Source organism: Plutella xylostella, chromosome 25 (genome assembly GCF_932276165.1).
Source record: "Plutella xylostella chromosome 25, ilPluXylo3.1, whole genome shotgun sequence".
Lineage (NCBI taxonomy): Eukaryota > Metazoa > Arthropoda > Insecta > Lepidoptera > Plutellidae > Plutella > Plutella xylostella.
In genome coordinates this window covers 5,179,667-5,207,420 of record NC_064005.1, presented here as the reverse complement: position 1 = coordinate 5,207,420, position 27,754 = coordinate 5,179,667, and the positions used below count along the sequence as shown (strand labels likewise).

General features: G+C 36.3%; 2 protein-coding genes across 5 annotated transcripts; one reads left to right on the top strand and one right to left on the bottom strand.

Moving 5' to 3' along the window:
• Nucleotides 1-215: 215 nt before the first annotated feature.
• LOC105393619 (senecionine N-oxygenase) lies at nucleotides 216-15,232 on the top strand. Of its 3 annotated transcripts, none has more exons than XM_011565407.3 (8): nucleotides 216-473; nucleotides 7,121-7,323; nucleotides 8,600-8,738; nucleotides 11,817-11,988; nucleotides 12,353-12,625; nucleotides 12,970-13,130; nucleotides 13,476-13,628; nucleotides 14,438-15,232. In XM_011565407.3, the coding sequence occupies exons 3-8, from the start codon at nucleotides 8,622-8,624 to the stop codon at nucleotides 14,651-14,653; spliced, it is 1,092 nt and encodes a 363-aa protein (XP_011563709.3). In that variant the 5' UTR covers nucleotides 216-473; nucleotides 7,121-7,323; nucleotides 8,600-8,621; the 3' UTR covers nucleotides 14,654-15,232. The 3 variants fall into 3 exon arrangements, with proteins under 3 accessions (XP_011563709.3, XP_037963316.2, XP_048486164.1); XM_038107388.2 differs by lacking the exon at nucleotides 216-473 and adding an exon at nucleotides 5,253-5,504; XM_048630207.1 differs by lacking the exon at nucleotides 216-473 and adding an exon at nucleotides 5,261-5,504 and having other exon boundaries at nucleotides 13,476-13,619.
• A 1,025-nt stretch (nucleotides 15,233-16,257) lies between these two features.
• Nucleotides 16,258-27,725, bottom strand: LOC105393620 (senecionine N-oxygenase). Of its 2 annotated transcripts, none has more exons than XM_011565409.3 (8): nucleotides 27,525-27,725; nucleotides 18,801-19,003; nucleotides 18,276-18,414; nucleotides 18,001-18,172; nucleotides 17,608-17,883; nucleotides 17,317-17,480; nucleotides 16,995-17,138; nucleotides 16,258-16,476 (listed from the first exon to the last, which is right to left on the bottom strand). In XM_011565409.3, the coding sequence occupies exons 1-8, from the start codon at nucleotides 27,603-27,605 to the stop codon at nucleotides 16,276-16,278; spliced, it is 1,380 nt and encodes a 459-aa protein (XP_011563711.3). In that variant the 5' UTR covers nucleotides 27,606-27,725; the 3' UTR covers nucleotides 16,258-16,275. The 2 variants fall into 2 exon arrangements, with proteins under 2 accessions (XP_011563711.3, XP_011563712.3); XM_011565410.3 differs by lacking the exon at nucleotides 27,525-27,725 and adding an exon at nucleotides 23,638-23,844.
• Between the last annotated feature and the right edge of the window lie 29 nt (nucleotides 27,726-27,754).

Sequence of the window (27,754 nt, the reverse complement as noted above, 5' to 3'; positions counted from 1 at the left end):
TAAGCCGAACCACCCACCTACCGTATTGCTGCCAACCTAGTTTTTCTTAGATATTTAACTACGGAGCTGTGTGATCATGATAAGATAACCGAGGACTTTCTGACATAGTTAGGCACATGCAAATTGCAGTTACTTTATACTCGTACCTATCAGGTAGTGGACTAGTGATTCACCGAGCCTTCGCTTCCAAGGCCGTCGAGCAGGTCCACACAGCTCCCTACTTCACCCACTAGCCCACCTGTCTGTCCACTCACTTGGCTTCTGCCTTCGTTGGCTGAAGGCAGAGAGCGCTTGCCAGACTGTGATTAAAAAAATAAAAACAAAAAAGTGGCGGAATCTTCCCGCGGTTTTATTTTTTAAAAGTTTGTGTCTTGTTTGTTTTTTTTTTTACGAAAACGAAGTTAAGTTTGGTGTTTTGTGTAGTTTTATGTTTGCTGAATTTAGTTATTGAAGTGACCAATGGGCTTGCAGTGGTAAGTACTTATTCCATTTAGGCTTAGGTACCATTATTATTATAATATTTATACTTAAGTACCAGATTTAAAAAAAATAAAAAAATCACAGGGTCTTAAATAGGTAGGTAGGTACGTAGTTACATCTACACTACAGGGTACTAATAAGTAACTATGTTGGGTAGGTACATTAACCTGATAACGGGAATGTCAATGATAAAATTTCACCCTAAGTAGATCTGATGTGTTTAGGACGTATTTAGGAGTGTTCAATATAAGGACTTCGAAAAGAGGAATACTTATTGTAATCTGAAGTAAGGGATTTAAGTAGGTACCTACTAAAAAACTAAGTACTTAATGTTTTTGGCCATCTACCTAAGTAGGTAAGTACCTACCTACTTAACATAATTTTGATTTTCATATTGCTTGTATGTACTTACAGAACTGTACATAGAGAATAATCAAGGGGTGGTAGGATAGTTCGTTGATACATACGTAGGTACAAACACTACAAACACTTCTCATCATCATGCTTCAATAGCTTCATTGATTGCTTAGTACTTAGTTAGATAGATAGTTAGAATATTCTTTATTTGTACACAAGAACAGATTTTATAAAGCTTATATACAAACACATAGGTACTTACAAAAAAGGCGGTCTTATCATTAAAAGTGATTTTTTCAAGACAACCTTTACCAATACTTATTCTAAAATTAATTCGATTTAAGTAAAACTTAGATAGGTCACATTAGTTTATTGTTCTTACCTTAATATAGCCACCTACTTATCACCAATTCTCAAAGTTATTATCGTAAAGTAGTGCACACGTGTGTCTTTTACATTCATTAATAAAATCTTTGTTTAGTTGGGTATTCTGAAGATAAAATAAAGTCTATGCTTAAGTAATTTTAAGAATACAACAATACAAATACAAAATCATTTATTTCCTTTAACAAAATAATCATAACATTTACAAGTAAATGGAGTCTCCTTTAAGTAAACTTTTAAGTAAAAAAGAAGCAGTTTGTAACATAGATCTACAAACTTACATAATATTTGCAGGCAAATATAATACGTTATCCAGTTAAGATATGCTAAAAACGAGGAAATGGGCCTAATGCCTTCTCTTCGGAATTATGTTAACATAAAACTATGTAAGTAGGTACCTATAGTTGTATCTAAAACATATTGTGTATTGTATCTAAAACCAATGGGTAAAAGCGGCGAAAAGAAGGTGTATCAAATATGGAGCTCCTCACTACTACAATGCGGGAACAGACCTTAATATAATTATATAATTATATAATTATAAATAACTCACTTTAGTCACATTATCACATAAAATAAAAAAATAACAATAGGAAAAGCTGTCCGCTGCGCTAACATTGTTTCCCAAATCATTAGCGGAAATCTTTTTAGATGTCTGCACAATTTAAACTTCCTGTTTAGGTAATTTATGAAAGTTAAAGCATTAGCCATTATTAGGTATAGCTATAAACATCTGTGAAACGCTATCTTAAGTTTTTATAACAAAGCCTGTAAATAAGTTTGGAATATTTTCTAAAATACCTACTTATGTATAACTACATAGTTAAGTACCTACTTATAAATACTATATTTTAAACATTAGGCATAGGGGTGTTGTAATTATTACGTAAATAAATAGCTGATAAATAATACCATGATGAGGGCTTTATCTAAAAAAAAATTAAAACAAAATCGTACCATACTTTTTCGAGTTAAATTTGAGACAATGATCGGGTATAGCTAGAACCTAACTATAAGTTTAATTGAAACCTGAGCTACAATAAATTATAAATCCATTATGTATGAACTAGAAATTAATACGAGTTTATACTTAGATACTTACCTAACTGGTTTACTCAGACATTTCTTTAAAGGCAATACGGAAAAGAGCGAGATATCTCATGCAGCTTCCAAGAATGCGCATCGATTGTAACTTTGTAGGTAAACATACGTCTTACATAGGTAGGACAGACTAGGGTAAAAAGTACAATACCAATAAATAATGTACATCCAGACAAACGGGGAGGTTTTCTCGGAGATATTGTCCATTAGACCAAGAGTAGAAATTCAGTAACGCACCTATGGAGAAAACTGTGTACAGAAATAGGTGTGAACTGTTCAGATATTGGCACATGATGATGATTGAGATTTACCGAAAGATCTATTGCTAATAATATCCACGAAATTCCTATTTACCAAAATGATGAATGAGTAATATTGATCAACTTTATTGATGTTTCCAAAAGGCTATTAAACTCTCATTGGGCACAACACGTTAAGTTTAATCACTTACTTAACTAATTACTACTATACATAGTTAGTATAATTTAATTTCATCAACATCGTTAACCTGTTTCATCCTACGATGTGACACCAGCATGTTTGGATTGTATGTATTCTGTCTCATTCTGCGGAGGCTGACAATATTATGTTGTCTGTCTGGCAGGAACTGATAGTGATAAACTGATAAACGATGGGATACTCTCTTATCTTCTCTAGAGAGTAGATCACCGTAACTAGACAAAGACAATATTTATATTGTTATTTATTTAATTCTTTAGTGACCAGAAACTCTGGGTTAAGAAAAAAAACATAATTAAGATGAATGAGTAATTATCTACAGCATCTATCGATCGATACATACCCCAGTCACGATCACAAGATGTGTCTAAATTTCTATTACTTATTACTATTTCTGTAAGTATCTTTGGTCACGTTAGTCAAAATAGCATGCTATAGGTATTAGAGTAGGTACAGTCAGCAAAAGAGTTAAGTATCCACGCCCAGCATTACACTTTCATGTTATAATCTATTGACGAATGATAGATTACTCGAAAAGGAGTCATTCTACAGCGCTTGCATCATCTGTTTTTATAGAATATTTTTCAACTCATTCGTCTTTCTCCTGTCCGAAGGAGCGCACTTGTCTCTTTAGTTGGCTGTACTAGCGGTCCACAGGCAGGCACTGTTGGTCATGTGGGTCAGGGATTGTCCTCTGATGAATATAATTTTACGGGACATCGCAGAGCCATCATCGTCGCACGCAATATGTAATGTATTCAGATTTACCGGGCGCCCTTGAGTGGCGGATGCATTCTTGTCACACGATTGCAGGGTTCCGCCGGTTCCGTACTCGAATTTATCAATGAAATTTCTGAAGGGAGAATAATATATTCGACAAACTGAATAACAAATCTAAAAAAATGATAGAAAAAGGGATGTCTTTAAAATCGTTACACTCAAAAATGTCAATAGGAATCGTCTTTGTTGAAATTAAGGGTGGGTTGCACCATTTAACTTTAACTATTACAAACGTCAAATCCCTTGACGAGCGAGATCAATCTTCAAGAGATTTGACGTTTGCAATGAGCCGTTTTCCTTGACAGCTGTCAGTTGAGCTTTTGGGTAAGCCGATAGATGGCGTGAAAACGCAGTGTACCAACTGTCAAAAATTACATAGAGAGCAAAGAGTACTAAACTCAGAATAAGAACTCACTAGTTGTGATTAAATGTCGGGTGGTAGCGCGAGCCATCCTTCCGAGGCTCAGACTGCATGTGGCTTGGGATAGTGCTAAGTATTCTGTGAATAGTTCTACCCGCGCCGTCACGTAGTGTTCTTTTCTCTATGCGCGCCGTTTGAACGGGTGCTGCGTGCGAGAACTGATTTTCTATTTTTATTTATTGTATGATCCTAAATAAGATCCCAAAGAAATGTGCACTAACTCTACAGTATCAAGGGAGGAGGAGCAGATAGCTCAACTACAACTCAATTAATACAGGAGAAACACAAGGAAACTGAGAAAACTTGAAAAGAACGGCTGTACGCACAATCGCACTGAACGCTGAAGCAACAGTGACATCGACATCATAGAGAAAATAATACTACAATTCTACCTACCTACGTCACTTTCACATTTCATTAGCCTCACAGAATAACATATTGTGATCTGAGTGTGTTCTGAGGGTTTGAAAGTTGGTACAACCCCAGACAACGCCATCTATTTCTCCAAAAAGGAACTTTTTTTTTTTTTAACAAACGCCTCATAGTTAAAGTTAAATGGTGCAACCCACCCTAAGTGTAGTAGGTACATCTACATAACATAATAATATATTATTATTATTAATAATAAGCCATATATCTGTTTGTAACTTATATATTTGCAATAAGTGAAGAGTTTTTCTTTGTGTTTGGCAACGAAACCGTTGTGACAAAATCACGGAGCATAAAATTAAACTTACGAAGTTTGAATTTTAATTGAATAATTACGGATACTTCAGAGTTAAATTATTTTTGACTTTTGAAATTAAGCATATCCTGCCATAGTACCTACCCGTGTATGTGTGAAATAAATGTATTTTCTTTCTTTCTTTCTTGTTTATATTTTTGATAGGTACAAACAAATATCAACAATGTGCTACAAACAAGATACCTAGATCTGACCCACTTTGTGTAAGTTAGCGGCCACTAACCAAACCTACCTATATTTTAATTCATTTATAAAATCGCTTACTATCAGGGAAACATATTAAAAAATATCTGGGATCCCGAAACATGGGGCCTAGAAATGCAAAATTCAAATCGGTAAATCCGTTTCACTGCTACAGTCAATGGGATTGCAAGCCTGCCACATGTGCCACAGTTAAATCCATGCGTTGGTAGCTAAATATAAAATACGTGTCTGATATTATTAAGTAAGTATAAGATCTAGTAGGTATCCACATACACTAGTTTGTCAGACCTATGGCTAGACGATGTTAGTTACAACTACAAAGAAAAACAATAAATTAAAAAAAACCGTAACCGCCTCAGCGGAGCGTAACATTCAATGGGATTATCAGTTATCAGTAAACAGTGCATTGCATAGTGTGTAACGTAGAGGTGATTGTAAGCACGTACTTACTAAGTACTGAGAGAAAAATAAAGAATAATGACCAATTAACTACCTGCAGTATTCCGCACTGCTTCGATGAAGTGTCTCGCGTTTTTAATGGTGATTTTCCTCAAGACCTGTTCAGACTTTGAGGTAAAGAGATGTACGCTATACAATATACTAAGGTATATCGTTTTTTTCTTATTGTGTTATTTATACCATTCGTTATAGGTAGCTCCTTTCCTTGTATTGTAATTTTGTAATGCCTGTAAATCAACTGGGTTTTAACTAAATACTTGTTTCATAAAGTGTAATTTGGTCGCTTCTTAATTATTAAATTACCGTCGGTTTAACTATCTATAAGTTCCCATAACTATCACAAAAACATAAACTTGACTTATAAATTCAGTTAACACGGTATTTTCTGGGTTTACAACACGTTCGATGGTGTATTATTAATTCCCACTGTAATGTATTCTGAATTCGCATGGTCTAAATCTGGTTTCGAAATTTTGCATATAAAGTTCCCCCTTGATACAGATTTATGTTTTGCCTAAGTAATACGAAGATAAATCACCTCACCTAGCATTCAAAACATCAGCCTAATTATTCTGATGCAAATACCTCTAAGTATTTATTCATAATCATACATAAATACCATCAATAAAATTAATAGTTCGGTTAAAGGTAGTAGTAGGAGGCAGTAGTATTTGAATAACCACAAGTAAACACCAACCATTTCACCAAATCATTGCATTCAAATCAAACTGTTAACACTACTGTTCTGCATTATGTGATCGGCTCACACAGCACATCATTATGCGTTTATTAAATAATGTAAGTCGGTAAATCGGAAGTTCTTCCAATTTTGTTATTCAATGATGTAACATCGATAGCGCATCGGTGGTAAAGGAAATCACATGAATGCTTTTGGATTACTTAAGGGCATTCGAACCGCTGACCCTAAGTTAACTTTACGGAGAAAAGGGTAGGGACAAGTAGTGAAAGTTGTTTAAACCAGGAAATACGCGCATTGTCTACAAAGTTCCTAAGTTTATAAATAGTTAGATAAATAAATCCAAAATAATAATACCCACTTATAGGTAAACGCGATTTATTTTCCCTTCTTTCACGGATCTTCCGTCGTTCCTACAGCAAACGCTATGACAAAAGCTAGAAGTTCTGTTATGTTATTTATTTTCTCCTCTGCAAAAAACCTTGTCTAAAAGATTTTGCATACGTACGATGGTCAAGATAACCTACTCATCAATTAAAGATTTTACTAATCAAGGTTAATTTTAGTCTAGAATAGCATGCTAAGATTAAATAATTGAATGCAAATACCTACTTATGTACATAGCATAGACGTAACAAACAGCAATATTGAACTGGTGCTGGCTTAACATACAGAATAACATGAATAAATAATGAGTGATTAATTTATAAATCTTATAAAATCCAGTAGCTGTACGAATAAAATCACGTGGCCTGACTACCTTTGTCTTACTAATCGGACCACATGGGCTCTGTTCCAGGTGGTCCGATTCATCGGACTGCCAGGAACTTTATTCCGCGTGGTCCTGCCAAAGGAACCATTAATTTATGACATGAATTATAATATTATGCCATAGCAGGACTGTGGAAGCATGGGTATCTTGTTTAATTTAGCAGAGATTCTATGATCACTGTCCGATTGCATCGTCATCATCATGACATACCATTTTGCCACAAGCCCTTTAAAATTAAACTTTTATCTAACCTATTTCCAGCCCAGATCATCGGGTCGCACCTGCATAATAGGCGCCGGGATATCAGGGCTGGCCACAGCGAAGTATCTCCAGGACTATGGGGTGACCAACTTCACGGTGTTCGAAGCCACCAGACACATTGGAGGCACCTGGAGGTTCGACCCTCACGTGGGGGTGGACGAGGATGGCCTGCCGCTGTATACTAGCCAGTATAAGTACCTTAGGTATGTATTTGTTAGCTTATGCTACTGGTAAATTATACCATACAACCATACGTATTATAAACGTTTAAGCATCTAGACTTAATAAATACCCTATGAAGTGAGAAGATACCGTCGACGTTAGATTCAATATCGAATACTTTCGTCGCAAGAATCGGTGAAGCAGTTATGTGTAGCATTATTCCGTTATTTAATAACACTAGTACTTATCTGATTTAAATAAATTTAATTTAGGAAGTTATCTTTTAAAAATCATAACTTCCGGTCAATTATTGTAATTCACAGTCATGTTTTAACTATTGGAAAGCTCTTTGGCCATTTATTAGATTATTTGATAAATAAGTAAACGTATTGGCATTTGCCCGTACATTACAGATTACATAACATAGGTAGGTAATTTGTATGGAGTCCACACTCATCAATTACATATGTGGACACCTACTTTAGTTAGTTGTAGGAATCTTAACGTTTTCTTACGTTGATGTTACGTCATTAACTCTCACTTTTAATGAATATTTACTTAAGCTCTTTACAATACATGCTTAAGTAATTGACTACTTTACCACTAGGTCACGTTGTAACCTAGACATGTAGGTATACCTAGGCATTTATTTAGTTCCTGGAAGTAAGCCACGAGGCAATAAGCTGCAGGACTTTTAACGTAACGTTGTAACGATAATGTGTTGTATTGGTAAAGTAATAGCCAAGACAAATTGCTAGAATGTAATTTGTTCTAAGTTTATGCATGTGAAGCGAAACAAGTGTAAATATAACTTACTTAGGTATACATAATCGGATTTTTAAATAATTAGCAATATGGACAAAGGTTTCAATAGATAATCTCAGACACAAGTTTATTAATATATTCACACCAGTTTGGTCAGTTATTATGAAATGAATGAAACCAGAACACAGAACTGGTTCACCAAATAATACCGAATAAGCATGAATTAAGAGAGTATATAGGACCTTACGTATTGTGCTTTCTTTAGGAAATTGGAAATAATTTTCACTATAGATTAACTTATTTACTTACAAGAAATCATAATCGCTCATAAAACTCATAATGGACCAAACACTCATATTTTAATTATGTTCTTCTACAATCTGGGCTAAACCATCGCTATCCTGAAAAATTCTATGGGGCAGTTAAGCGTATTTCGTTTTTTTAAAATCGGGTTCAAAATTACCCTCTGAGTCATTCTCTTTCAGCTTTTTTAAGCACTTTACTTAGTACATTTTTCAACACCCTAATTTAATATTGCAATATTGTTTCCAGAACGAACACTCCCCGCGAGACGATGGAGTTCGAGGAGTTTCCCTTCCCCGAGGGGACCCCCTCCTACCCCTCCGGCACCTGCTACTACAAGTACCTGAAACTCTTCACTAAGAACTACGACCTTTATAAGTATATTCAGGTTAGTTGTTTTGGCATACATGTAGTCCTTTACCTGCATAATATTGTATAATGTTAAAAATCGTATAGAGATGGTGTTACCTTTTGGTTTATTTTTACACAATAATAAAAGGTAAGTAAAAAAAAGTTCCCTACGAATTCAGAACCTCCTTTTTTTGAAGTCGGTTAAAAAATTATAATAAGTAGTATAAAACTTCAAAAATCAAAATTTGGTACTTTTTATTATGCATTCAAATGTTAACATATTATTTATCATGGAATTTAAACTAAGAATATTTTGATAATTTTTGCCTGATCACTAATTAATCATTCCGAGTTGATTTAGACTAATGCGAAGCCTTAAAGTACAACCCGCGCAAAGTTTCTAGACACCTGGCTCAAAAATCTACCCCACTCCCTCTTCCCCGCGCGAGGCCCCGCTCTCGTCCTTTTGTAGCGTTAGCATAAGAATTATCAGACGATTAACAATAAATATTTTTTATCGCATACTTTTTTGTTACTACTTTAACAAGTAGGTAACAACTTGAATACTTGAAATGAAAAAAATATTTATTTAAATTAAAGATTATGAAAGTATAAAAAAAATAGGTTGCAGTGTTTGGTAAAAATTAAAAGGTGATATAACAAGGGCTACCACACTAGGCTAGGCCTGTGTCGTGGACAGCCAGGACTTATACATAGAGGGTATTGCAAAAAGGGTAGACTAAGCTTTTTTTTTTGGATAATCAGAATAATTTCAAATATCGGGGCGCTACATGTAGGTATATTATGTTTACGTTCTCGCAACAATTTTCTTTATAAAATTAGTTCATTAAAACTGCGCAGTATGGCGAGGTTTATTATTTTTCCGAGCTTAGTTATAAAAATACTGATAGCAAAGAGGACGAAAAAAAATATTTTTGGGATTATCGATATTACTTTTTTTGCACTCAGTACTAAAGACAAATGTCATTTAACCCAGGTGTCTAGTTATCTCGCCCGCCTTGTATAGTAGGTATAGAATAGTAGGAACGAAAACTAGTTACAAGATCCTACAATGAATTTTAAAAGGGCATAATGTTAACACCGGAAGACATAGTGTGATCGAACATGAGCTTATAAATCGTGACTAGGATGTGAGATTGCCATTACGTGAGCTTGACTATTTGCTGTAGTTCCTTTACATAGGTATTATTATTTATTATAGCTTGGAGACGATTAATGAGACGTATAAACCCGACGAACCGAATATTACGTATTATTATAGTTCTGAATACACATTTCCTAACCTGCCGTGCTGTAAAGTCTTCAGTATTGTTACGAGTACCTACCACAGATGTAAACGGTACGATGTTGACGGTCGAATGGCGTAGTGGTTAGTGGCCCTGACTGCTATGCCGAAGGTCCCGGGTTCGATTACCGGCTGGGTCAGATATTTGTTTAAGACAGATATTTGTACTCGGGTCTTGGGTGTTGATATTTATAGTTAATATGTATCTATCTATGTACTTGTGTAGATATATCAGCTGTCCGATACCCATAACACAGGCTCTGCCTAGCTTGGGGTCGGGTGACCGTGTGTGAGATGTCCTCACATATTTAATTTATATTTATTTAATGTTCCAAACTTTTTGAGCAACTTTGCCATGTGATGTGACCAACTTCCAATTGAAATTTCTGATTGCGGATGAGATTTTTAGATTTGTCCCCATACTGCAAGTTGCTCAATATAAAGGTACTTATAGGATAAAGGTCTACATTGACTTGCCAGCGTAAAATAATTAATTAATACAATACTTAATAAAAATCTAGATATCGTATGCTGCTTGTATTAATAGGTAAAACTACGTACTATATAGTTTTATTGTAATCACTATATAGGGTTTCCATTTAAATCGTGACTTAAACAATACAACAACATACGCAATCAACATAAATAATGTACCTAATCAAAATTGTTATCAATTAAATAGATACCTAAGTACCTACGAACTAAGTTGGAAAAACTTGATGCTTATGTTACGACTTATCATTAAGAGTTTATGACTCATACAACTTCGACCTTACAATCAAACACTTACATTACCTACTCATAATGGTAGAACCACCTATTTATATTATTTTTTGTAACACAATTTGTAACGCATAGTCGATGTTGGTGTCGAGACCGCGAAGCTCAAGTGGAACTGGGCTGGCCACGTCTGCCGCATGCACCCGGACCGGTGGGCCAAGATAGCGACCGAGTGGGTGCCGGGCGACGGGCGCCGGCGGAGAGGCAGGCCGAGACGGAGATGGCGGGACGACCTGGACAAATTCGATAGTAACTGGGCTGAGAGTGCACAGGATCGTAGGGTGTGGAAGGAAAAAGGGGAGGCCTTTGCCCAGCAGTGGGAAACCAAATAGGCTATGTAAAAAAAAAAAAAAAACACAATTTACACAATGGTCCATATCCAATCGGGTAAAAAGTCTGACCATGACAAAATGACAAAAAAGTCATGCGAACACCATTATGGCATTGAATATCCTTCACTGGTCATCCTGCCAACCTTTTTAGGTTTCTCGGGCAGTGAAAAACATAAACTGGTTTGTTATTTTGGTGATGCAAAGAGATTGTTATAAGTAACTGCTGTAATACATACAAATTGCTACTTATCTTTAGTTTATGAGGGTCCGAGGTATTACAAAACCTGTTCCTGCGATTCGTGGAATTATTAAAATGCTGTTGTGATGACAAACATGATCACATGATCAGTCATGTAATAGTGGTTATTTGTTTTTAAGATACAATCACCAATCATTTGATTATTTTATTCATAGAACTGAAACGCATATGTAGGTACGATTTCTAAAACTAGCTTATGAAATGCAAATCTACACTAAAATCACCCGTAATACCACTACAGGACACTACCCTCCCCCTAAACTGAAGATATCACTATCACGTAACACAACTCGCCCGTACAAAATATATGTCTTCTTCTGTCAGTCAGGCATTAAGTAGTCAGAGCTTATTAATTTCTTCTGTCTTCGAATTTAACACCCAAGACCCGCGAGTCCAAAATATCTGTATACAGTAGACTTAATTTCTTCTATCTTCCAGTTCCGTAGCCACGTGCGCTCAGTGCGTTGGAACAAGGACCGCTGGAGCCTCTCGTACTACAACACGGAGACTCAGAGCGACGAGGTGGCGTCGTGTGACTACGTGGTGCTGTGCAGCGGACACTACTCCAAGCCACGGTGGCCCAAGTTCGAGGGCGCTGAGGCTTTTAAAGGTAGAGTAGGCCGGTGTAGTGTTTAGTGACCCTGACTGCTATGCCGAAGATCCCAGATCCACGGCCGACCTAGTAAGAGTGGATATAGAGAAACTTGCCGTCCGTGCATATCCCCTGTTGGTTTAACTGTATAAAGATCCAAGGGACGCCTAGCCTGTGGCCTGTAACCAACCACGTTTGCGAATATATATTTGTTTAACCAGACTAATACCCCTCCATACTAGCCAGAAAGCCGCTACACGTATTATTATGTATTTACTCTAAGTCAAGGCTAGATTGCTGTAGTTACCCTTGGAGATAGCAGCACAGAAACTGGCAAAAAATTATCGCAAATCCACTAAAACCTTGCACCTTTCCATTCCAGGCAGCATGATCCACAGTCACGACTACAAAGAGCCTGAGCCTTACCGCAACAGACGCGTCCTACTCCTAGGAGCCGGACCATCTGGTCTAGACCTCGCCACGCACTTAGTCAACGTGACCCAGAAGCTAGTCCACAGTCACCACTTAGTGTACAACCAGCCTAACTTCCCGAAGAACTATGTGAAGAAACCGGATATCCGGGCGTTTACGTCGGATGGAGTAATCTTCGTGGATGGCAGCTTTGAACAAGTTGATGATGTTATCTTTTGTACAGGTGAGTGCGAAGGGTCTATGTGCCTGCACCTGGCTCACTCGAACGTATATGTATAGCATTTGGGTCTTATTTGCCTTCCTAAACTTGGATTTACACAACGCTGAACCACTACGGGACTGTGAGCAAATACACATGCAAGTTTCCACACGATGATTTACTTTACCGTAAGAGCGATGGCATAGTTTGTTCCAAATGGCCGTCACGGGAAAAAATTGTGCTTGGTGTGGCTACCTGACTAAGCTGTTGCACCTACATTATCCTTATACTTCCTCATAAAGCTCATACAGAAAAACCACATTCAAGGAAGAATATTCCATTCTTAACATCCCCCTTCAATCTCCCAGGTTTCGACTTCGACTACCCCTTCCTGGACGAGACGAGCGGAGTGACAGTATCAGGGAAGTTTGTTCTACCGGTGTACCAGGACATCGTGAACATACGCCGGCCCAGCATGATGTTCATAGGCCTTACGCAGGTCACCATCACTAGAGTGCTGCTGTCTCAGGTATGTGTTGCAATAATGCAAGAGCAGCATAAAAATTAAATAGATATCCTTACAATCGATGCAAACAAGGAAGGAGATTCTTATTCATGAACCTTGACTATTTTGCAATAAATATTGTAAGACTATTCTGCACACCACAACACCACTTCCTGAGCTGAAATCCTGACGTTGGTTTTGTTGGGAGATGTTAAAGTCATATTCGAGTGGTGTAGCGCTCCTTGGGAGAGTAATCTTATCTTATGTAAAATGTAATTGGACTATAACCTCTTGTATCTTGCATCACCTGCATGGCTGTCAATCGTGTATTTTACGACTCACAAAATCACAAACCAATTCTCCTCGTAGGGTGAATACGCAGCCGCAGCCATCGCGGGTAAATTCAAGCTTCCCCCTCAAGAGCAGATGCTCAAGCACTGGTTGTCTAAAGTGTACTACCTGGACTCCATCGGCAAGAAGATCGTCAATGTCAACCTCATTGGCAACTTGCAGGTGAGGAAGGTAATGTCTGAACCAGTTACATGGTCCGAGGATGGAGGGTGACGGAGCAAGGGATGGTGAATATGTATTTATGGTTCGTATTTATTATAACTATCCATACGTTACGTGAACTGGTGAGGAAGCGAGGGATATTTTTGTTTATGGTTCGTATTTATTATAACTATCCATACGGTACGTTCCAGACGTTATAACTAATATTGTTACGGAGAAATGGTAATGATTCATAAGTAACTAAAATAAGTATTAAAGTACCTATATAAGTACACCACAACATCTTAAAACTTTCAATAATTTTATACATACTTACTTACACCATATAAATATTCATATGTAACCTTATTTACTTACTTTAAAGCATAGGATATCTACATTAATATTATACTTATCATACCTATAATTAATTATTCAATGTGATAATGACAATAATGCTTTTGTGATTAAAACAATAGAGCATGTGTGGAATTTTATCAGGCCACCCAATGTACCTAGATCTAGGTCGTTACTGAAAATACTATCAGAAATCGTGATGTCTATATAATTCCATTACATAAAATATGATATAATTTATAACGATAATAATTATTACTTTTACTTATATTGTTTTCAGTCTTTAGCCGGCATCGGTAATCCACTATTGCACATTACGGTCTGTAGTCAATTTTTTCAGGGCTGAACAATAAAAGCTGAAAATATGATAGGAGAATCATGTGTGTATTGTGAAGTTGGAGTGGATTGAAGAGATTAGTTTTTTTTGTATTGGTCTTACATAAATGTATAGGTACCTAATCACAATATTTTCCCTAACCCAGGACCAGTACTTTGGGAACCTAACATCAGAGGCAGGAGTGAAGAGAGCGCCGCCAGTACTTACCGAGATCCGAGACTTCAACGCACAGATCCGACTGGACGACTTGCTCCACTACAGAGATTACGACTTCAACATCACCGACGCGTTTCATTACGACCGGTATTACCACCCGGTTGACCCCAACAATGTGCCCTGTCCTATTGACATCGATTTTTAAGAGAAGGTGAGGTGAAATTATGTTTTTCTGCACAGGTACCGTGCCACCACCGATACATTTAACTATGTAAAAGCAGCGTCGCTTGCCTCTCAAACATCTGCCAAATCCATACAAGTCCATCCATACGATATACGTCAGATTTGTCAAGCGAGCGACGCTGCTTAGTGATTATTAATTGCTAATCCTCGGTGGTGGTAGCCCCACAGATCATTGTTGCCAAAAGCAAGGAGATTTTGGTTTGACTTATAATAAAGTTGGTCAACATTGGTCACCCCGACATGATGTTCTTAACCTCTGTTGTCAATTTGTATTTGTAATGTTTCTTGGACGCAAAAGAGTAAAGTTATATGATGTAATATTGATAGTTATTGAAATACCTATCTGTAGGTATGGGAAAGTTGTTTTACAATGGGAAATTGTAGAAATAATTTTCATATGGAAAAAAAGTCTAAAAAGCTGAGTGATCTAATAATATCGTGTGCATCATGATTACTCAGAATGGCGGGTATACTTTTCCTAGCTTTAAAATATCGCAGATATTTTGTACCTTTACGAAAATAATATTCACAAAAAAAGGCACACCTGGGTGAGTATCCTGTCCTGACACAAATAAAATTTTAATATCGATGTATAGCATTTACGATCAATATTAAATTTCCATTACTGTATATTTTATCTATAACAATAACCGTCCTAAATAAGGGTACCTACTATTATTCCTTCAATGAAGCCATTCATACAAAATTATGTGTTATGTATAGTTGAAAGTGTAGTTATGGTTATGTAATGTGTTACACTTGCCTATAGGTACCACTAATTAAAATATAATTACTTTTACTTGTAGGTATTTTTTTACCATTGTAGATATAGATCGAGAAAGTAAAGAAAAACTGTATTCTACTTCACAAAGTACTTATATTATTATTTAAGTTACTTACATAAATAAACCTAAGTACAAATAAAATATTTTTTAAATATAAAATTTGTATGCTTGTGTTATTTTTGCCATTATATTTTATTATGTAGATAAGAACGTAAATTTTATGAGCAGCTAAATATTGTAAGTTAACAAACTTATACAGGTGCTGTTCCTAAATGTTCTCATGTATTCTACTAATGACTAAACATGCAATAATTAATATTATTTAATTAGCTAGTTATGTAGTCTTTGTACTTTTATAAATAGAGTTCAAATGCCTGAGCACATTAAGACTCACTAGACGGAACAAAATCATGAAAGAACGAACTTAATCATGAGGTTTACTCTTTCTTGAAAAAAATATCGAGTCTTTGTACCTTCGTTTTTCGTAAGCTTGAGAGACCTCCCCTGATCTACAATCACAGCATTGCAGTTAACCACAACTTAACGCGCTAATCGCTGTCGATTTACTGACAGAAGTATGACACTGGAATTTAACTATCGGTTAACTAAAATATTAGGGCCTTACCATCAAAACTTAGACACAAACGTAAACGCTTTATACCTAAGTGTAAAATGTTGGTTTAAACACCCATTAAAGGTTTTTAAAAGTTTGATAATAGTAAGATGTTCCGAGTATTTGCTCGGTGATTCGGGTGTTTTCTATGTAAAAATACGTTCTAATTTGACGTCTATGAAAATTTCAAGGAGTACAGCTCTTGCTCTCCCGCGGATCTTGATAGCACCTGGTGAAGGTGTTTTCATCGATGACGTTGTACACATAGTTCCTGTAGGTGTACAGATTGTCCAGCTTGGCAGCTGTGTCCAGTGTCCTCATTTTGAACAGCACCGGTGGCACTCGCGATGTGCCTGACTCTTTGGCGATGGCTGCGTAGTACTCGTCCTGGAATGATAAGGAATAAACATAAATCATGGTGACTTGATGACTATAGGCCTAAAACCATTCCTTGGAAAGAGATCTGCGCCCCAGCAGTGGGAACTTGATGGGTTGTGATGATGATGATGACTGAGGTTGCATGATAGTTATTTGTTGTGGTGTACGCGAAGGGTTGATATAACTAGGACGTACACATCACAATTAAGTGTAAAATATAATATGTGATATATATAATAATAATATAATATAATATGCCTTGGTTTAGCCAATAAAGTCCGCTAGGGGACTTTATCTCGATTCTCGACGAAAATACAAACGTACACATATTTATATCACGTGTAATGGCCTCGGATATGTAAATGATAAAAATAAAACAAAACAAAACAAATAATATTTTAAACGTAAAATATATAAATGTATACATACGTTTACCTACGATAATTATTATCTATTGAAACTGGAATATTCTTTAACTTACTATGAAAGACAGTATTAAAGGGCTTTAGGTCTTAGTGAAAATGTACCTCTCTTTCAGCTAGAAGATGGATATCACTCATAGGACGTCCTCTACTTTTGACTAAATCAGCTCTGGTTTGCCATTCTGCTAACATTTCCTCCTTGGATGGCAGTGAAAAATTACCCTTGGCTAGAGCTGTAGCATATCTAGCCTGCAAAAACATAAACACTTGATTATTTATAAATCATAATAGTATAATAAACTAACAGATTAAAGAGGTCTTCTACTACAGGTTTTGTCAAACTTACAAGAAGAGTTCCAAAACGCATGATATATTTTGTAAATGTAGAATTTTGTATTTTTGATTACCTACGATATTAAAATTTTACCTGAGCATCGATTGCTGCAACTAGGCACGCCCTTACGACCATTCCCATCATGATCATAGTCGGTTGGTTGATGTTCACCATGTAGTGGTAGAGGGGAATCACATAACGAGGAGCAAAAGTCAGGCCACTTGACTCGTCCAGAAACGGATACGAGTATTGGAAACCTGAAAAAGGTTTTGTTTTGAACAGTTTTAAGTACCTAAGTACCTACTTTGAAGAAACAGATAGGTACTATCAAGGCGTTTACAATCATCAACAATTATCTAAATTAAAGTAGTTAGTGATATATACCAGTACAATAGATGACATCATCCAACTCCTCAAAACTGCCATCAGAAAAATACGCTCCGTTTTCGGTGAACCTCTTGACGTCTGGCTTCTTGATGAAATTGTCAGGGAAAGGTGTTCGGAAGGTAACTTTGCTGTGTGTACTATGGAATAAAGTCTTGCTGACGTCGGCTACGTCGAGGCCTATGTCCATGCCTGAGGGACCAGAGCCCACAATCATTACGCGACGGCCTTTGTAGGGGTCTGGTTCTCTGAAGTCGTGGCTGTGTATGATTGTTCCTGGAGTATGAGTTAAATTGAAATATGTATATATAATATTATACGCTTTAAATACAGTGCAAGAAGAAGCATTAGTGCATTAGAAATTTGATGGAATGCTTACAAACTTGTAATTACCTTTGAATAATTCTTCGCCAGGGATATTAGGCATGTTTGGTTTACTGTGGTGTCCTGTAGCAATGAAAATAAAGTCGCAGACTTCTTCGAATTGTTCTCCGGTTTTAACATTTTTATGTTTAACTTTCCACACATTTTCTACTCTTTTCACAGATTCGACTAGATGAGAAAACTGAAATGTAAAATTGAATTAATACTTAGTAGAGTTAGTACCTAGATGACTATTTATCATTGTTACATGATGTTTTTGAGAAAAATGTTAGCAAGGAACTAACCTTGATATGCTCCTCCAATTGGAAATGTTTAGCGTAGGACTTCAAGTATTCGTAAAACAGCTTCCAGCTTGGGAAAGAAGGGTATTCCTTCGGTATTGGAAATCCAGACAGTTCCATTGCTTGTTTTGGTAAATTTGTTCTGAAACAAGCGATAAAGTTATTAAGCATAATAAATATAAGTAAAATACGGTACATCAAGGAACTCTGTATAATAATTATGTGAGTTACTCTATGAGGGATAGCCCTATAAAAAACAGTGGATGATAGCCAGCTCTAATCACCACCTTTTTTCTCGGAAATTCATACGAAAACACCTAAAAAAAGGTATTAGGTATAAGTATCATAAACTACTCCTCCAGTTTACTCGGGAGCTAGGCTGGCTGAGCTGAAATCAAGGGGATATGTACAAAGGTTCCACTCGAGAGAGCCACGTGCAGGAACTTCACCCCCTATGAGAATAGAATAGAATAGAATAGAATAGAAGTATCATAAATTTAATATAAAATTTGTACTTATTCGTCTCACCTCAGATGCTTATACATGCTGGTATGTATCGGCTGTCCAAACTCGTCAGTGCCCACTCGGGGGTCGTATCTCCAGGTGCCTCCCACATACTGTGTTGCCTCTAGAACTGTGAAGTTCAAGCCTTCTTCTTTCAGATAGTGAGCAGAAGTCAGGCCGGCTATGCCAGCCCCTATGACGCAAACACGCGGCTTTTGAGGTTCAGCCTGAAAAATAATTTTTTTACTTACGTAGGGTAAAAGTACTAGTAACTGGCAGTTTAAGCGACTAGCAACACAAAAAAATATATTAAAAATAAAGTATTGGCCTGATTTAAGCACTGGTAGGCTTGAATTAATGGCAATAAGATGACGAACAATTATAGGCATAAATGGTAAAGATATATGATTAATATTCGATTTTAATGAAGTTTATATCCACTACCCCCAAAAAACCTAGTAACTGGCAGAAAAAATTAGTAACTGTCACATGATGTTTCAGTAACTGGCACCCTTTAAAAAATCATGCAATTAGGTCAATAAGTACTCTAAAATCAATAATATATTTGATATTAGGTAATGTACAATTACCTGTCTAGGTTCTGTACCGGTAAGACTCAAAATCACCGTTGTAATGGTCGACTTCACGACAAAATGACAGTACAAGTATGCGACGAATTGTGGGTCCATATGAATGCAACAAATCCAGAAACCCTTGGATTTGGAAACGGAAATGGAGAAAGCAAATGCTTGTGGACCTTGATGTATTCATTCAGCAGCTTGGGAGAAGTGACCTGGCTAAGTTGAAGACTGCTACCGGTAGTATAGTTGCCTCTAAGCTGAAATTTCTTGCAGAAATTGAAAGTTTCTACGGCTTTCAGCTTCACATGCTCTGGGTAAAGACAGAATTAGTACAGCTCTTCTGAAAGCTATTACTATCCTCGAACAGCTTCAGAAGCTCTTTAACCAATTTTGTTTATAAGTCATGTTTTCAAGCTGTTTTATAAGGTCATCACCAACCGTGTTACTATCAAGTTCTTCAAGGACTATAAGAAAGCCTTTGATTCCATTTAGACCTGGGCAGTTCTGGAATTCCCTCGTTGTAACATGCATAGCGGCCTTAATGCAGCAACAGTATATTATGTCTACCTTGGACCGTCTATTCGACTAGGCAGAAGGAACTTCGAAAATGAAGCTGTAAGGTGCATAAAACAAAATATTACTGGATTGGACTGCATAGGGGAAGATTTAGAAGAACCAAAATTTTCACATAAAAATGCCTGAAGGCAAAGGTCTTCAGTCAATGCGTCTTACTGGTGATGGCGTATGGATCATAGACGTGGACACTGACGGTTGGACTGGTCCACCGATTCAAAATCGATCAGCGGGCATTGGAAAGTTTCTTGGTTCTTTGAAGGACCATATTAGAAATAAGGTAATCCGTAAGAGAACTTGAGTAACCGATATAGCTCTTAAATTCTGTATGCTCAAGTGGCATAAGGCCGGCCATAGCTGCCGAAGAACCGATGACCAGTGGGGCAAACGCGCTCTAGAGTGGAGACCACGAAAAGGCAATGGTAGCGGCGGATACCTTCGGGCCAGCTGGACCAACGACCTTATAAAGCTGACCGGTAGTGGCTGGATGAGGAAGGTCGAGAATAGAGTGCAGTGTCACTGCTGGTGAGAGGTCCAGCAGTGGACAATTACAGACTACTGTAGATTGCCTTGATTTTAGTCATTTTTCTGAAAAGAAACATGAAAGAAATTTTTACCGCACCAGTAAGTGCCAGTTATTGGTGCGTAAAAAAATGTATGCAGATTAGTAACTGGCAGCCCCGTGCCAGTTATTGAAACAAAGCTGCCTAGACACTGGGGGTTTTTACAGTGCACTTTAAATCGTATTTTCTGTCGATAGAAGGTATAAAATAGCTTAAAATCACAAAACCCAAAATATTAGTAACTGGCAGGGGGGTGCCAGTTACTAAGAGAAGATATAAATTACATTTCAGTAACTAGCACCCTCAAATATAACTCAAAAGCAACTAAAATCACAGTGAATCGGGCTATTATGATATTGTTTAGACCTTCCCCTACTTCTTTGTTATTGTCACACTATCAAAAACTTATTTATTTTCGCGAAAACAGGCCATACAAATTTTGGTGTCTCCTTAAGAAAAACTAAACGCACATGCATTTTTTTGGCGATCTTCGCCGCTTTGACTGAAATAATTTCCAGCGCTGGAAAATACACACCTAGCGGCGTAAAATTAAACTATAATATCAATGAATAGTTGGAGATTGCTGTAAACACATCAAAGATGGTCTTACTATATCCAAAAGCTTAATATATTTAGTTTTATAGCCAAAGTGCCAGTTACTGACACATGCCAGTTATACCACGATTTACCCTATATCCGGTAGGTATGTAACTATAAGCAGGTTTTTACTTAAACGTTTTATCAGACAGACATTACTCTACCTTCGGCACTATCGCTTATGAAAATCATAATGGGGAAAACCTAAGGGAAAACCTCTATGTGGTTTTGTTAACCCCTCAGCTGCATAAGCGCCAAATCGCAGAGTCGCCTACAGTTACGGGTTTTAGGAAAAAAAATCAAAAAAAACTCCACGATAGTAAAATTTATGTACCTAAGTAAATCAGCCTAGGGACTAATATGAGGATTGTAAACCTACTAAGGGCGGATTCGGCCAACGTCGAGTAACTGTTTACTCACGAGTAAAGTACCAGTTACTCGCGAGTAAGCAGATTTTGCATTCTACCAAACCTGAAACCAAGATAACTAGCTTATCCCAAGAATAAAATGTTATACCGCCAAAATTGACCGTGTAACGAGCTTATCCGAGAGTAATTTTGTAATGGCGGCAGCACATCAGCTGATTAGAAAACCGTCATAATGACATATAAACACATCTGTCAAAACATAAACAAAAGTACGTTAAAAGGCAAAGTCTCAGAATAACAACAGCGAATAAAATATTAAAACATAAACAATTTCATACTTTTATAATACATTCAAACTAAGTTGGCATGTCATTTCTATTGCATGCTTTGAAACGCAGCTATTTTTATTTTAGTTGCATTACAGTTTCGTTCCTCGTTCATTCAATTTAATCATGGTATAACTTGGTAGAATCTCAGATCAACTACAAATAGATTCGCAATCGCCGTGTGCACTATTCTCTTTCTCACTCAAACCATAGATGTTGCCGACAAAAAAATAAAACCTAAATATGGGGAAATTTAACTTATCATAATAACAAAAACAAAACTTGAGTATATCGTCGGTTGATAGGAAAAAGACACTAAAGGCTAATTTTTCAATAGCCAGACAAAAGTTTTGCTAGGAAATAATTTTGATGCTGTTGCGTCTCAATGTTTCTCAATGTTTGTATTACCAAGATAACATTTATCTGAATATTGAAAAATCTGCCTTATTGAGTTTTTCCTGTCAACCGACGATATAAGAAAAAAAACTTTACTCATACTTATTTGATTTCAATATAATTATTTAATATACACAAACTGAGTGGATTGTATAATTCATTGTCTTCGTCCAATCGAAACAATCCTCTTCAAAATGTGCCGAACACAATTTTTGTATGTTTCCTTGGTTCCCAATTTGTGCGACCGGTAATGTCTATCCATTTTCTTGATATTTTTTTTTCTGTCGGAAACCTATGAAAGAGATAAATGGATGAGCATGAGCATTATAATCGTGGGCCAAATATGTGATGGGGTTTTTTTTAAAGGAAACACGTATTTCGTATCAATACAATAAACTTTATATTATACAGAAGAAATCACACATGGAAGAAAAAAAAAGAAACGAACGTTTCCTCACAATGAGAGGCACCTCATTTGAAAGAGGAGAATGACTTCTACAAAATACAATCTTCACAAAAACCGAATTCGTGCGCCCCATTTGTAAACCCAACCCGAGTCCGTTACAATTTCTAGTATTTTCTTTGCATACTATAATATTTGTGGGTAAAATAAATTTTCAATAACTTGCAACACCATGTGATTTGTTATGATATGGTACCTCGTAATTTTTACTTAAAACTGATACTAAAAGACCTTACAGTATTAAAATTAGTATCGTTTTATATTAAAATCGAGCCAATAGATAGTACTATGATGAATGTAAGCTTGTTAAACTTGATAGTATCTACTTACATGTGAAAATATATCTCATCCATCATTCCATCGTGTTTTCGTTCAATATGCTCTAAACAACCGAACAAAATCCACCCACCCATGTCACACACTCGTTAAGTGATGATAATAGTCTAATAAACTTAATAAACACCCACAAATCACTAGCAAATCGAAAATAAATAGCATTTAGAAAATTTTGTTGTAACTGTCAGCCTTTGTTTGGCACAGATTTTTCATTTGTTTCATTGTTTGGCACAGAGAACTGACGTAAACAGGCGCCACAGCAAAAAGGACAAAAAACATTTACAGCTTAACGTTTCTTTCTTACGCTTAATGTAGCTAAGCGTCTCTTTTTCGCAATGTCAGAACTGTCACGATTATACCCCTGTGGGTAGAATGCAAATGTACTTATCCTAGATATTTACTCGCGTATAATTTTAATTCCAGTATAGTTATTCTCGTGTAACGTGATGTTTGGACGAATTCACCCTTAATGTTATGTACCTACATCTAGTTATTAATTTTGCTCAAGCTAGTGACATCTAGTGAGCAGACTGAACACTTCTTATTAAACGCGATGAAAAATAGTATTGACCTTGAACCAACTATAGTCTACGCTTTGCTCACAAACAAACCTATCATTCAGCGATATAGTGAACCAATTATGCTATTTAACACTCACCATTACGTAGCAATAACTTTCCTAGCCTGTAATATAACACAGATTTAACTTTTTACTATCGTTTTTCTACATAACACACGGAACGCGATCGTTTCCGCACACAAACATGTAATGACTGTACTTTTACATAGATAATGGCGCTGCTATCTCTACACTATACTATACTGTGGCTATTGTGAGTGGCCCGTAAACGTCGGGTGACAATGCGTTCTAGACTACTTGTGTGACTCAATAACACCCAAACGAATCTGAAATGGGCACATTATTTTTTGTTATAGTGCCACAATCTTATCTGTTCCGGTGGTCAAAATGTGCAACTAACGAGACGTCATTGTCAAACGTCATTTCATACTCTGTGCGTTATTTGAGTTGTCAATTTCTGCGAAGAGGCTGACGCTACGTTATTTAATTTGTTTTGTGATTATCTGCGTGAAAATAATGCCAAAAGCGCTAAAATGTGATGCAAGAAAAGTAATACTAGATATATTGGCTTTTATGCAGTAAGAATAACGTATTCAGACGCCTTTAATTCCGTTTGAAAAATTGGAAGAACGAGTTGCAGCGGCTACAGGTTAGTGTTGCCAAATATGACGAATATTTTTACCCATATACTCACATGTAATTTCAATAATATTTTCACCCCATCCCGTGCCCCAGCAGTGGGGACGGGATGGGTCATAATGAAAAGTATATAATATTTATCTTTCTTTGATTACAGGTGACATGTCACTTTAAATCTAAGGCAGTATACCAAGAAGAATTTCGCGCACCTGCATCGATTTTAGACGAAATAATGATGATTAATGACATCGGAAGAAATTGCTTTTTGTTCTTTGTCTGAATTTATTTTAATTTTATGCTCTTATTTCTTGTTACTTTAGAAAATGTAAAATAAAGTGTTCATAAATAAATAATTAATAGTTTTTTTTTTAAGTCTGTCTATATCGGTATTTTCACGACCCACAGATCTGATATTACCTATACCATTGTAATCTAGATTTAATCTCCTATATCAGAACATAATTAGAGCTTATTTTATTTCTGTTCGCCGTGTACAAATTTTCCATACAACAAATGTCGTTTGATATATAATATCCTCTTTCATTTACTATCGACCCAATATTTTGATTTATCTATACTTATGAATGTACCTAATTATAAAATAGGCAATAGCAGAAATGCATTGTCGTTTAAACCACAAATAGGCAAAATTTAATCGATGGCACCACTGGATTCGATCACAGCGATGCCGTCACCGGAACAGATAAGATTTTGGCACTATATGTGATGATGACAACACAAGTTTTTAAAAGTTAAACAAGCTCAAACCGTTATTAAAAATAGTATAGCTATTATAAAAGAAGGAAATTAAAACTAGGTATATAATAAGACGACCGAATGGCGTAGTGGTTAGTGACCCTGACTACTGAGCCGATGGTCTCGGGTTCGATTTCCGGCTGGGGCAGATATTTGTTTAAACACAGATATGTGTTCTCGGGTCTTGGATGTGCCCGTAAAATGGCAATAGGCCCGCCCCCTATTACATTGGGACTAACATACACTCTGGCGAAAAGTGGGTGCAGCAATTCACCTCTGCCCACTCCGCAAGGGAGTACATTAGTACAAGGCGTGAGTGCGTGTGTGTGTGTTTTACATAATAAGAATAAAAAAAGCGGCTGTATTGCTAATTGCAATCTTTGCCACAGAACCTTTACTATCGGTATCCGATTAGAACTTATTTTTTTATGTCAGAACTAATTAAGTAAGTGTAAGTACTTACTTAGTTTTTTTGTTCATTATCTACTTATGCGTGTGAGTAAATAAGTAACTAATTAAGCACGCTCTACTCGTGAGGCTGCGTCATTTATTTTCATCATTAATTTACAAAGAAATTAATAATTTATTATTAATACTTACTTGATAATTTTTTTATTAATAATATCTTGCCTTTTTGTAATTTAACAATTTATGCTAAGTAATAGTACCTAAGTAAGGATAATTAATAAAAAAAACTTGATTCATCAATAAAAACTTGATTGACAACGTTTGTTGTTAAATGTACCAACCTACCTACGTCATAACAATACATAATAAAATATAATTATATCATTATCAAAATTAAAATGATTGCTAACGAGTGATTCAATGGTTTGTTGTTACTATCTAATGTATTGATTTTATTTTATGTGATTGCTAAGATAAGATAGCAAAATCATCTTTGTTATTTAAACAGATTTATAATTACCTACCTTATAATAGTACCATCAGTGATCTAAGTATGTATTTTGTAGGTAGCTATTTTATATACTTATCCTAACTAATATTATAAATGCGAAAGTAACTTTGTCTGTCTGTCTGTCTGTTACTCTTTCACGCCAAAACTACTGAACGGATTTGAATGAAATTTGGTATACATACGGACTAGACCCTGGGAAAGAACATAGGCTACTTTTTATCCCGGAATTCCCACGGGAAAACTTTTTAAGGCGAAGCGAAGCGCGCGGGGACAGCTATTTTATATAAATTTCAGTTACGGTAGTCTTAAATTTCAAACGATATAAAGTGTTAATAGTTATGCTTATGACTGAACCGTCATCTCGTTACTTGAATAAATTATATAAATTTAATAATAAAAAATATGTATCTGTTTGAGCGCAAGTAGGTACTTACAGGTTGTGTAGATTAAAGTACTTACTTATGACTTAACAGGTATTATTAACTATGCAACGCATAGAACGCAACGCTCCTGAGTGCTGAACCTACGAAATTGATTGCTTTGCCAAAAACCACATGTGCAAGCTATTTTATTGGGTCGGCAGCCGAGAGATTAAGATAAGAATAACGTAGCTTTTTGAAGTTTAAGTTCTAAACAAATTTTCTAGACCAAGTGTAAGCGTACACAGAATCACTTTCTATCTATTCTGTAGCTATCGCATCGCACTCGTAACAGTTAGGTATCTTAGATCATGCATATCCCCATGGAACGGGTGACCTGATTGCTTGCGAATCGACAAATTCACAGGAGAGGACCATTGGGTACATGTCCTAAACAGCAGTGGCCGCATCACATATTCTCGATAGGTTATTCGACAGGCGCTTCACTGGGTTTTTTTTTCATTGCTAACGTTACCGAAAGAGGCGCTTACGTTTATCATGATCTCATACCTACAGATTCCGGTGAAACGCCAGCAAGAAGTGTCAAAATCTAGAGTGAATATGGTAACACTAAGTACTTAGTACAAAAAAAAGTATGTACATATTACTTCTATGAGAGTGACACATACATACTATGGATTATAATGGTATGAAACGTCACAAGAGGGTTTTCTTATCAGCTGACGTGCTGCCGCCATTACGAAATTACTCTCGGATAAGCGCGTTATACCGTCAATTTTTACGGTGTGAATTTTTATTCTTGGTATAAGCTACATAATATCTAGGTTTCAGATGTGGTAGAATGTAAGAGTAATTACGTAATGGCGGCAGCACGTCAGCTGATAAGAAACCCCTCTTATGACGTTTCATACTCTTATAATCCATTCAAACTAAGTTGACTTGTCATTTCTATTGCACACTTTGAAAACGCAGCAATTTTTATTTTAGTTGCATTACAGTTTCGTTCACGTTTATTCAATTATTCATGGTTAAACTTGGTAGAATGTAAATGTACTTATCCCAGATGTTTACTCTCGTGTTAATTTTATTCCGGTATAGTTAAGTTACCCTGGTATAACGTGATGTTTGGTCGAATCCACCCTTATAAGCGTATTTATACGACTAACAGCGTTTAGAATTGTGTCTTAAGTTTTGATGGTGACGCTCTTTATGTCTCATTTTGAAGCATAAACTATCTAGGCAGTGTTAGTAAATAAGTTGTTAATAGATACCTTAAAAGTGAAACTGACAACACCACCAAGGAGACTGCAGCTGATCACACTTGCACACACAAACAAACACTTCAGTTTCATGTTGCACACACACAATTATTAAATATTAATCACAATTATTATGTAAATTTGTTTAATAATGATCATTGAACGTGCAACCGCTCCCTATCGCACAATGTCAGCGTTTAGTAGTCTGACCCCGTTATAAACAATATACGCAATTACAGTAG

Coding starts and splice junctions, on each gene's coding strand:
- LOC105393619 (XM_038107388.2), top strand. CDS start 5,448: ATGAAGTGTCTCGCGTTTTTAATGGTGATTTTCCTCAAGACCTGTTCA. Junction 5,505..7,120: donor AGACCTGTTCAGACTTTGAG/GTAAAGAGATGT, acceptor ACCTATTTCCAG/CCCAGATCATCGGGTCGCAC. Junction 12,626..12,969: donor TGATGTTATCTTTTGTACAG/GTGAGTGCGAAG, acceptor TCAATCTCCCAG/GTTTCGACTTCGACTACCCC.
- LOC105393620 (XM_011565409.3), bottom strand. CDS start 27,605: ATGAAACTGAAGTGTTTGTTTGTGTGTGCAAGTGTGATCAGCTGCAGT. Junction 19,004..27,524: donor TTGTCAGTTTCACTTTTAAG/GTATCTATTAAC, acceptor ATTATTTTTCAG/GCTGAACCTCAAAAGCCGCG. Junction 17,884..18,000: donor TGGCGAAGAATTATTCAAAG/GTAATTACAAGT, acceptor CTCATACTCCAG/GAACAATCATACACAGCCAC.